At 40.7% G+C, this 12,550-nt stretch overlaps 1 protein-coding gene across 2 annotated transcripts in view; it reads left to right on the forward strand.

Annotated features, from left to right (window-relative positions):
- MAP3K15 (mitogen-activated protein kinase kinase kinase 15) overlaps window positions 1–12,550 on the forward strand; it is a 147,789-nt gene that overhangs the window by 95,834 nt on the left and 39,405 nt on the right. For both annotated transcript variants that reach the window (XM_021932574.2, XM_021932573.2), the window contains 3 exons: window positions 1,955–2,004; window positions 4,440–4,535; window positions 11,375–11,462. In XM_021932574.2, the coding sequence (XP_021788266.2) occupies window positions 1,955–2,004; window positions 4,440–4,535; window positions 11,375–11,462 (234 nt within the window). The remainder of the gene's footprint in view (window positions 1–1,954; window positions 2,005–4,439; window positions 4,536–11,374; window positions 11,463–12,550) is intronic.

A 12,550-nucleotide genomic window follows, 5' to 3' on the forward strand; every position in this document is an offset into this window, starting at 1 on the left:
ATACCCTCTTATGAGAAGCCTCCAGTGGCTTCCTGTCTCATGCAGAGTCAAAGCTGATGTCCCGAGGGTGGCCTAGAGGTCCTGCATGATTTTCCCATGAGCTCTCCACCCTCTTCTTCCACTCCCACCCCAGTCACTCCACTGTAGCCATATTTGCCTGTTTGTTGGTCCCTGAATGTGCCAGGCGCACCCCTGCCTCAGGGCCTTTGCACTTGCTGTTCCCTCTGCCTGGAAGTCTTCCCCCAGGCATCCGCGTGGCTTCCTCCTTCCCCTGCTTTAGCTTTCTGTTCAGAAGTCATCAGCGACGCCTTCCCTGAACATCCTGTTGAATAACGTGACCCCCTGCCCTATCTGAATGCCTTTCCCTGCTTTGTTTGTCTTCATAACACTTTTCACCGCCCCCCCATGCTATGATTTTACTATTTAATCTATTGTCCATCTCTCTTCACTCATATGTAGGGCCCATGAGGGCAGGAATTTTGTGGTTCTCTGCTGTGTCTTCAGTATTAGTACTTTGCCTAGCACATACATGGTAGGTGCTTGATCAACACATATAACTAAAACTTCTCCCTTCGGGAACCATCTTCCCCGTCTGTTCCTGTTGTCATTGCTGTGCTCAGTCATGTGGTTCTCATACTTTTCTTCTCTGGGTGGCTTAGTTGGTCACTTGTGACATTCCTCAGGCCAACCAAATGGATTTTTTTTTTTTTTTTTTTTTTTGAGACAGGATCTCACTCTGTCCACTCCAGCCTAGGCTGGAGTGCAGTGGAGTGATTTTGGCTCACTGCAACCTCCACCTCCTGGGTTCAACTGATTCTCCCACCTCAGCCTCCTGAGTATCTGGGACTATAGGCGTGTGCCACCATGCCCAGCTCATTTTTGTATTTTTAGTAGAGACGGTGTTTCACCATGTTGGCCAGGCTGGTTTCAAACTCCTGACCTCAAGCGACCACTCCCCCCCCACTCGGCACCTTGGCCTCCCGGAGTACTGGAATTACAGGTGTAAGCCACCACACCTGGCCCAAATGGATTTTCCTACTTAAAATTATTTTCTGCAGTTGGCGATGTATTGATGTTGTTGCCTATGGATTTTCCAAAACTGGAGTTTCAGATGTTCCTTCTCAGGCTTAGCTTTGTGCAAAGTGTAATGGTAGTGAAGGGAGGGGACCAAGTTAGTTTTTGTTTGTAAGTGCAACTTGGTGCTGCTTGAAATCCCAGTTAGTTTTTCTATTAGTCATGGTAGGCTAGCTTCTAAAATAAACAGCCTCCAAATCTCAATATCTTAACATGATAAAAGTTTATCTATGCCTCATATCATATCCAGGTTGTAGAGGGTGGCATTTGGGGGGCATTCCATCTTGCACTGTATGGGGAAAGAGGAAATAGAGGGTTGCTGTGGAGTTTATGAGTCATGCCTGCAGGCGATGCACGGCATTCCTGCTCACATCCCATTGGTCAAAACTCCACTGTATATCTCTCTAGCTGCAAGGGAGGCTGGGAAATGTAGTTCAGCTTTCTGTTCAGGGAGAAGAGGAAGACTGATGAGTGCTGAAAGGTATCTGCCACAGTCTTGCCTCTCCCAGTATTTTTGCAAGTCATTCAACGTAGGTGGGCTGTTCTCATGCTTGTTTTAGAGTTTGCCTACTATATTGACAGAAGAGGAAAAGCCTCTCACTGTGTGTTTATTCTATGCTTATTATTTCTATCTGAAACTTAGATTATTTCAAATTTACATCATTTAAACTGGATTAGAGATACAAACGAATTTTTATAATACATAAGAAAATGTTTCTGGTGTTCCAAGTTATACAAGGTTTATTGCTCTAACCTGTAAAAAAAAATCATTACTGGCAGGTAAAATAGCAGAAATGATTGACCATAGAATGAAACAAAAAAAAAAATCTTTTGCTTAAAAAAACTCAAACTATTGACTTCTGTCTTTGATAACTTGCAGAAACAAATGCACGAATGGAATTTTACAGCCTCTTCCATAAAGGGAATAAGGTAAGAACATAGGAGAAAATGGAGTTACTGTTTTAATGCAAATGATAATGTTTTCTGCACTTTAATGTTTCCACTTATTCATAATATGGAATGTTGTTATTTTTAATGGAATCCAAAATGTCCTCTTCTGTTTTGTTGTCCTGCCTGAGCTAGTTATTAATACTAGTGTACTCCTGGTAAGAACTTCTTGGATTGTTATAATAGAGTAGCTTTGCTCATACTCAGCAGACTAAACTCACTTGTGTCATTTTTTTTTTTTAAAAGAAGTGATCTGTAGGAAGAGATGATATATCTTTTTTGAGCCAAAGATGTTCAAGTGCTCAGTGACTCTGAGAACTGAAGCCAGGAGATGACTAGTAGCAAGACTTGGGTTGGGATCTTGCGAACAGAGTAATGGAGCCGGGAGACTTTTTTCAGGGAGGGCATGAGGTGGTGTATTCTGGGGAGAGGCGTAGCTCTTGGCATTTTGGATCAGGAGTGGTAACCATTTGGGCCTGAGCTGTGTGGCCTCACCCGAGCAGGGCTAAACATCTCAGCTGCACTTGTCACCCTGGCAGTTCATTCGAGGGTGAGACTGGCTCTGAAGTAGATGTGAGTTCTAATCTCTCTTTGCTGTGTGATGTTAGGAAAGTCACTCAGCTGCTCTAAGTATTTTCTTCAAATAAAGGGCTTGGACTAGAACATTCCTTTCTCTGATTCTGAGGCTACCTCAGCCACTGAATGAATCCCCAGTTATTTCCAGACACAGTGTGATCCTGTCCTGGAAACATCAGTATTGAAATTAGAATACCGTCAGTATCACTTAAAAGGAGGGAAATAATTTAAGTACAAAGTAGTGCGTTGGGGTGATACTGCCCAGGAAATACAAGGCAATTTGAAATACGCTAAGCAAAGCATACACAAAGCAGCAGAAAAGGGAATAAAATATGGTCTCTGTCCTCGTCTGTACCTGACTCTACAGCTCATCCAACAAGCAATATTCAGCTTGCCTGGACATAGCTAGTGACAGAAAATCTGCTAGTAGATGATTTTTTTTTTTTTTTTTTCAGATAGAGTCTTGCTTTGTCACCCAGGCTGGAGTACAGTGGCATGATCTCGGCTCACTGCAACCTCTGCCTCCCGGGTTCAAGCGATTCTCCTGCCTCAGCCTCCAGAGTAGCTGGGACTACAGGCGTGTGGCACAATGCCTGGCTGATTTTTGTATTTTTTGTAGAGTCAGGGTTTTGCCATGTTAGTCAGGCTGGTCTTGAACTCCTGACCTCAAGTGATCCACCCGCCTCAGCCTCCCAAAATGCTAGGATTACAGGCGTGAGCCACTGTGCCTGGCAAAGATTTTCCAAAGTGTATTACTTAGTAATTGTGTTAGAGGAAGTAGTCAAGGACCTTCTGTTTGTGCCTCCTCATAGAGATACCTCTAGGTGCCATTTCAGCCATCAGTGGGAATTTACAAAGGGCCTGAGGGGGTATCAGCCTCGTCCCACCCCTCCCCGGGACTGATGTGACCTGAAGAGTATACTTTGAGCATTCCAGAGGCTCTCCAACTAACTGTGGTAGTTGCTTTACAGATTGATTTTCAAAACCTGCTCACTTATAATCTAGTTATAATTCTTCTTGAATCTCCCCTGTACTCTTGGTGTTCCAACCCAGTATTTGTCATGCAATCTATAACATAAAGAATGGTCTAGGACAGTTTGGATCTCAGGAAGAGATAACTTAGAAAGGATGAGATAAAGTGGCTTCAGTTTTTGAAGGGACAATTATAGAAGAGAATATAGTCTTCCTCTCCATAATACCTCCTGGCATGAAGGCCACTGCAGAGGCTTTGGCCCAGTGTGGGTGAAGAACTCTCTAACATACAATCTACTAGCAGATTTCCTGTCACTGGCTATGTCCAGGCAAGCTGAATATTGCTTGTTGGATGAGCTGTAGAGTCAGGTACAGACACTGGGTGGAGATGGACCAGATAACAAACATTTAAAGGCCTTTCTTGAGCTACAATGCCATATTTATTTCCATTTTCCTTGTGTGGTCACAAATACTGTATCCTGATATTTTCTGAATCTAGAAATTCCCTTAATACCACAATAAATTATTTCACAAATACCTTGACTTTCTTTTTCATGAGATTATAAGCCCCTTGAGGACAGAGAACCATATTTTGCTCCCTTTTCTGTTGCCCGTATGCTTTGCTTAGCACTGAATTATATTAAGAGTAAGTTTATACTAAGGTCAATTGATAAATACCAACTCAAATATAAGCAAAATAAATGTCTCTGGTATTTAAATTTCATAGAGAAATAAAAGGCACACTTAGGGGGTGTTTGTTAAAACATTAATGAATCTTTCAGAAATTGATAAAATAGAAAAGATTGTCTCACAGATTTAGAATGGGTATCATAACTTATGTATAAACATTATACTTTGAAATTTTACAGTCTATCAAAGTTTGATGAACGGTGTTGTTTTCTTTATGTCCATGATAATTCTGATGACTTTCAAATCTACTTTTCCACCGAAGAGCAGTGCAGTAGGTGAGTTACAGCCGATTCAGGTATTTGCAATCTAATTATGGCGAATCATTTTTAAAGGGCCTTTGTTCTGAAAGATATTTACTTGCTATTACTGTCTTTCTTGAAATGTTAACTTACATCTCAAAAAAGCTCTAAAATTTTCTATAATTCACATAGCAGGCAATTCAGCCATTTAAAATATACAACTTGGACAGGCGCAGTGGCTCACGCCTGTAATCTCAGCACTTTGGGAGGCTGAGGAGGGTGGATCACCTGAGGTTAGGAGTTGGAGACCAGCCTGACCAACATGGTGAAACCCTGTCTCTACTAAAAATACAAAATTAGCCGGATGTGGTGGCTCATGCCGGTAATCCCAGCTACTTGAGAGGCTGAGGCAGGAGAATCACTTGAACCCAGGAAGCAGAGGTTGCAGTGAGCCGAGATTGTGCCATTGCACCCCAGCCTGGGGAACAAGAGTGAAACTCCATTTAAAAAACTAAATAACATAACATTCAGCGTTTTTTAGTATAGTCATAGTTTTCCAATCAACACCATAATCTAGTTTTAGAATATTTTCATCAACCCCACAAGAAACCCAGTATCCATAGAGTCACTCCTCATTTCCTCAACCTCACCCTATCCTGGCCCCAGCCCTAGGCAACCATTAATCTCTGTGTCTCTATGGCTCTGTCTATTCTGGCCATTTCATATAAATGGAATCATACAGTATGTGGTCTCTTGTGACTGGCTTCCTTCACTTAGCGTAATTTTCTTTAAGGTTTATCCATGTGTGACACGTATCAGTACTTCATTTCTTTTTGTGGCTGAATGATATTCTTTTGTATGGCTATACCACAGTTTATCTGTCAGCCAGTAGGCATTTGGGTTGTTTGTACTTTTTGACAATTATGAATTATACTTCCCTGAGCATCATGTGCAAGTATTTGTGAGGGCATGTTTTTATTTCTCTTGGAGTCAAATTGCTGAGTCTTATGGTAACTCTACATTTAACCTTTTGAGGAACTCCCAGACCATTTCCCCATTTTATATTCCCATTAGCAATGTATGCAGCTTCCAATTTCTCCACGTCCTTACCAACACTCGTTATTATCTGTCTTTTGAGTATCATAATCCTAGTGGATGTGAGGTGGAATCTCATTGTGGTTTTGATTTGCATTTTCCTGATGACTAATGATACTGAGCATCATTTCATGTGCTTATTGACCATTTATATACCTCTGGAGAAATGTCTATTCAAATGCTTTGCCCAATTAAAAAAATTAAACTTTTTATTTTTGAAAATATTCAGAGCCATAGGAAAGTTTCAAAAGACAATACAAAGAATTTCCATATATGTTTTACACAGAATTTCTCAGGATTAACCCTTTGCCACATTGGTTTTACATTCTCTCTCTGTGCATATGGTTATTCTTTCTGAACTGTTTAAAAGTAAGTTGTAGACATAATGCTCCATTACCTGTAAATACTTGAGTGTATTTTGTAAAAGCAAGGATACTCACGTAATTACAGGACAGTTATCTAATGAGGAAATTAAGATATATAGTACTATAATCTACAACATTTATCCAAATATTACTTAGTGTCCCAATTATGTCTTTTATAGCAAAACGAAAGGTTTTTCTTTGGTCCACGTTCCAATCCAGGATCATATGTTGCGTTTAGTTGTCATGTCCACATAGTCTCCTTTCACCTGGAAGAGTTCATCATCTGTCTTTCTTTGTCTTTTTTGACTTAATACTTTCCAAGAGTACAGACAGTTTATTTTGGGTAGTCCTTTGACTTGGATTTGTTTATCGTTTCCTCACGAGTACACTGATGTTATGTATTTGGCAGGAATATCACAGAAATGATGTGTCCTTCTCAGTGCCTCATAACAAGGGACGCAATATCTGTCTGTCATTATTGGTGATGTTAACTTGGATCATCTGGTGAAAGTGGTGTTTGCCAGCTATCTCCAAACTTTGCCCACTTGTAATTGGGTTATTTATCCTTTTATTATTGATTTTAAGAGTGATATATACATGTATATAAAATGTATTTTTTTCTCCATGCAAGTTCCTTATCAGATGTGATTTGCAAATGCTTTTCCCATCCTGTAAGTCGTCTTTTCACTCTCTTGATGGTATTACTTGCAGCACAAAAGTTTTTAATTTGGACGAAGTACTACTTACCTATTTATTTCTTTTGTCATTTGTGCTTTTGGCTCCTGTCTTAGAAGCTTTGTCTAACCTGAGGTGTCCTATGGTTTTTATGTTTTCTTCCAAGAGTTTTATAGTTTTAGCTTTCATGTTTAGGTTTTTGACCCATTTTGAATTCATTTTTGGACATGGTGTAAGGTAGGGGTTCCAACTTTATTCTTTAACGTGTGGATATGTGGTTGTCCCAGCACCATTTGTTGAATGGACTATTCTTTCCCTGATTTAATGATCTGGGTACTCTTTTAGGAAATCAGTTGACCACAAATGTAGTTTATTTCTGGACTCTCAATTCCATTCCATTGTTTTGTATGTCTATTCTTAATGCAAGTGCCATGCCTTCTCTATTACTGTAGCTTTGTAGTAAGTTGTAAAATCAGGAAATGTGAGCCCTCCAACTTCGTTCTTGTTTTTCAAGATTGTTTTGGTTATTGTGGATGCTTGCATTTCCATGTGAATATTAGGATCAGCTTATCAATTTCTGTAGAAAAAATGGTAGCTAGGACTTTGACAGGAAATACATTGGATATCTAGATCAATTTGGAAAGCGTTGCCATATTAACCATCCTGGCTTCCGATCCATGAACACAGGATGGATTTGTATTTACTCAGGTTTTCTTGAATTTCTTTCAACAATATTTTTGTAGTTTCAGTGTATAAATTTTGTACTTCTTTCATTAAATACGTACCTAAGGATTTTATTATTTTGATACTGGAGTTGTTTTTTTAATTTCACTTTTGGATTGTTCACTGATAATGTATAGAAATACACTTGATTTGTAAATGTTGATTTTATAACTTACAACCTTGCTGAACTCATGTATTAGTTCTAATGGGTTTTAGTGAACTCCTTAGGGTTTTCTGTATATAATATCATGTCATCTGCAGATACAGTTTTAGTTTTTCCTTTCCAACCTAGATGCCTTTATTTTCCTTGCCTAATTATCCTAGCTAGACTCTCCAGCACAATGTGGAATAGAAGTGGTGAGAGTGGACATCTTTATTTTGTTCCTGTTTTTAAGAAGAAAGAAGTTAGTCTTTCATCGTTAAGTATGATGTTAGCAGCAGATTTTTCGTAGATAACCTTTATCAGATTGAGGAAGTTCCCTTTATTCATAGTTTATTTGTATCATGTAATTTGAGAAAATCTTAATTCATTGTGTCTCAGACAATCATTGTCACAACATATTTAAAGATTAGGCTAGGCTGGATGTGGTGGCTGATGCCTGTAATCCTAGTACTTTGGGAGGCTGAGGAAGGAGGATTGCTTGAGTGGGCAGTTCGAGACCAGCCTGGGCAACACGGTGAAACCCCATCTCTGCAAAAAGTACGAAAAAAAAAAAATTAGCTCAGCATGGTGACATACGCCTGTAATCCCAGCTACTCAGGAGCCAGAAGTGGGAGGATCACCTGAGCCTGGGAAGTTGAGGCTGCGGTGAGCAGTGATCAAGCCACTGCACTCCAGCATGGGCAACAGAGCAAGACTCTGTCAAAACAAAAACAAAAACAAAAAAACAATAGAATAAATAGCAGACTAGGGAATCATTGGGTCATAACCTTCAATTTACAGTAGAAAAAATGCTGCCAGATATAAATTGGTGTAAAAATAATTGCAGTTTTTGCCATTAAAAACCTAATATTAAGCAGAACATCCTTTTGCTACTACAGAATTTGCCCTTTTGACCCTCATTCAGTACTCAGTGCCTTTTTTGCAATACATTTTAATTTTTTTATTGATGTATAACATACAAACAAGTAAAGTTTGTAATGTACACTTAAGTGTACAGCTTAATATGTACACTTGATAAATTTTTGTATGTGTCTGCATTCTTGTACCCGCCTCCCAGATCAGCACCCCGGAAGTTGCTTTGTGCCCCTTCACAGTCATTAAACTCCCCCCAGTGTTAACTATTTTGATTTTTACCGCCAACGGTTAGTTTCACCTGTTCTTGACCTACAAATAAACAGAATCATGTAGTTTGTACCCTTGTTTCTCACCTGTTTCCCTTAAAATAATATTCGTAGCTGGGCACGGTGGCCCACACCTGTAATCCCAGCACTTTGGGAGGCCAAGGTGGGAGGATCGCTTGATCCCAGGAGTTCAAGACCAGCCTGGGCAACATAGAGAGACCCTCGTCTCTACAAAAAATAAAAAAATTAGCTGGGCGTGGTGGTGTGCCCTCTAGTCCCAGCTACTTAGGAGGATGAGGTGGGAGGATTGCTTGAGCCTGTGAGGTCGAGACTGCAGTGAACCATGATCACGTCACCACACTCCAGGCTGGGTGATGGAGTGATACCCCATCTCAAAAACAAAAAACAAAATGAGATCCAACTGTGAAGTGTGTATCAGTTATTTCTCTGTGTAGCGTTCCATTGTGTTCCAATTTATCTGTTCTTCTATTAATGAAGACTTGGATTGTTTCTGTTTGGGGGCTATTATGAAGAAAATGACTATGAACGTTCTTATATATGCCTTTTGGTGAACATATATGTTGATTTCTATGGAGTATATGCCTAGGAGTGGATTATTGGATTATAGGGTAGGTTTATCTTCAGCTTCGGTTGTTGATACTGCCAAGAGTTTTCCAAAGTGGTCGTGTCAATTTACACTCCCACTAGCAATGTATGAGAGTCCCAGTTGTTCCGTATTCTTAAGAACAGTTGTTATTGGCCAGGCGCGGTGGCTCAAGCCTGTAATCCCAGCACTTTGGGAGGCCGAGACGGGCGGATCACGAGGTCAGGAGATCGAGACCATCCTGGCTAACACGGTGAAACCCCGTCTGTACTGGAAAATACAAAAAACTAGCCAGGCGAGGTGGTGGGCGCCTGTAGTCCCAGCTACTCGGGAGGCTGAGGCAGGAGAATGGCATAAACCCGGGAGGCGGAGCTTGCAGTGAGCTGAGATCCGGCCACTGCACTCCAGCCTGGATGACAGGGCGAGACTCTGTCTCAAAAAAAAAAAAAAAAAAAAAAAAAAAGAACAGTTGATATCTTTTATTTTATTCTGTTGAGACAGAGTCTTGCTCTGTTGCCCAGCTGGAGTGCAGTGGCGCAGTCTTGGCTCACTGCAACCTCTGCCTCCTGGGCTCAAGCAATCTTCCTATCTCAGCCTCCCGAGTAGCTGGGACTACAGGTGTGTGCCACCATGCCTGGCTAATTAAAAAAAAAAAAAAAAAAAATTGTAGAAACGAGGTTTCAGCCACATTGCCCAAGTTGGTCTCGAACTCCTGGGCTCAAGAGATCTTCCCGCTTCAGTCTCCCAAGGTGCTGAGATTACAGGCATGAGCCACCACACCCAGCTGATACCGTCTTTTAAATCTTAGTTCTTCTGTGAGTGCATACCATATATCTCTTAAGAAGCCTGACTGTTGGGTTTCCCAGCTTTCGAAGATTAGAAGAAGAAAAGGTGAGATGGGTTAGTTAGAAAAAAGAGCATTTTAATGGTTTATGGAAATTATCCTGAAATGTACAGTATTCCTCCTTGACATCTTAAGATAGAATTGTAAGTAAAAATGTTCTAATGAGTCAAGATGACTTGTATCCAAATAAACAACTGCACAAGTCTAGGAAGTGGCCCATGTGGCCCAGCAGAATTTGTGAGAAGGATTTATGGGTCAACATTAAGCTTATTCTATGTCAACAGAATGATGTGGCCACCTTATGCGTTTCCTTCTCGCCATTCCCCTTATGCAACACCCTGTATCTTACTGAGAACTAGATTGTCTATACTTTGAGAGGTGATGGTCCCACTATCCTTAGCATTGATTAGATCCCCTCTGAACACTGGTCTTGAGGCTAGACTTCAAGAATAATACAGGAGGCTGGGTATGGTGGCTCATGCCTCCCAACACGTTGGGAGGCTGAGGTGGGAGGACCATTTGAGTCCAGGAGTTCGAGACCAACCTAGGCAACATAATGAGACCCTGTGTACAAAAAGTACAAAAATTAGCCAGGCTTGGTGATGGGTGCCTGTAGTCTCAGCTGCTTGAGAGGCTGAGGTGGGAGGATTGCTTGAGCTCAGGAGGCTGAGGCTGCAGTGAGCCATGATCACATCACTGTACTCCAGCCTGGGTGACAGAGTGAGACCCTGTCTTTAAAAAATAAATAAATAAATAATAACACAGGGACGTCATCTGAAGAATTACCTGCTAGTGGAGTAACTTGCAAGTCCTGGGGAAAACAGTGATGGGACAGAAAGGAAAGACTTATAGGGACATGGTAAAATTATGTGCATTTCTAATGGGGTGTCATGTAGAAAAGTGGTTAATTGTAAGCAAACTACGGATGGAACCCACATAAAAGAAGTCTTTGGTTCAATAAAAGGGAAACATTTCTCATTAAGATCTTCCAAGAATGAGCTGTCTTTGGAAGGTAATGAGTTTTCTGTTGCTGGAGCTACTCAAGCATCAGTTGGCCAACCAGTTGGTGGAGATACTGTATAGAGGGGATTCAGGTATCACATTGGTAGTTGCCCTACATTTGATAACCACTAAAGTACCATGTCAAATCAAGGAGGGGATCGATTGTTCCATGACTTGTAAAAGTTTGGTTTATATTTAAGTACAGTTTAATAAAGCTAATTTAAAAACAAGGAACGAGAGCAATTCTGAATTGGCAACATATTTGTGACATTTGCTGTTCTAGATTTTTCTCTTTGGTCAAAGAGATGATAACCAATACAGCAGGCAGTACAGTGGAGCTGGAGGGAGAGACTGATGGAGACACCTTGGAGGTGAGTCATGGACGACCTAGAATATGGAAAACATTATTGATTGTGTTTGATGCTTCAAGAACATGTCCCATCTTTCTGTAAAAGTCCTCTGTTGAGTATGTTTTATGAACCTGCCAGTCATCACTGCATGGCTCCCAGAGATCATGTTTAATGTGTCTCTGTAGAAGAATCTCATTACTTTGGGATTCTCTCAGAATGCTTAAGAAAAATATGGCCATGGACTAGACTAAAATTTCCTTTTGTGTACAACCTATGAAAGTTTTCTCTAAGCTAATTAGTCATGCTTATGAGACTACAAGAGAATTAGTTGACCCCTGGAAACAGACTTTTTTATTTATGCTTAAAATGACTTCAGTTATAGCTATGTGCATGTAGTATATTAAATACAACTTTAAAATCATTTTAAAAAGTAGGCTCATCATAAGCTCTTTTGGACAGCACCGATACAGTCCACAGTTACTAAATCATTGTACATGTGTTTAAATCTTGCACAGTTATTCAGATGTGCCACTCAGGTTCTTCCAGTGATTACAATTTAATGAGATTTTCTGTACTCTCAGGTTAGACTGAAAGGAATTCCTTAAGGTTTCTTTCAGAAAATATCAAAAGGATTCATTTTAATAATTGAGTTAACTTCTAGAATTCTTAGGTCAGGACCAGAGTTTGTTGTAGAAATGAACTAAGCAATGGTGCTTTGAGGGCAGCAGGTATGGGAAACAGAGGGAGGTGTGAGGTAAAAGTCTTCTATGGAGCAGGCTGATTGCTAGTTACATCAGACACTGATGGAGATCCTTTAGTAATCTTTTTTTTTGGAGACAGAGTCTCATTCTGTCGCCCAGGCTGGAGTGGAGTGTAGTGGCGCAATCTCGCCTCACTGCAACCTCCGCCTCCTGGGTTCAAGCGATTCTCCTACCTCGGCCTCCCATGTAGCTGGGACTACAGGCATGTGCTACCATGCCTGGGTAATTTTTGTATTTTATTTATTTGTTTAGAGATAGAGTCTTGCTCTATTGCCCAGGCTGGAGTACAGTGGCGTGATCTTGGCTCACTGCAATCTCCACCTCCCAGGTTCAAGCAATTTTCCTGCC

This window comes from Papio anubis, chromosome X (genome assembly GCF_008728515.1).
Source record: "Papio anubis isolate 15944 chromosome X, Panubis1.0, whole genome shotgun sequence".
NCBI lineage: Eukaryota > Metazoa > Chordata > Mammalia > Primates > Cercopithecidae > Papio > Papio anubis.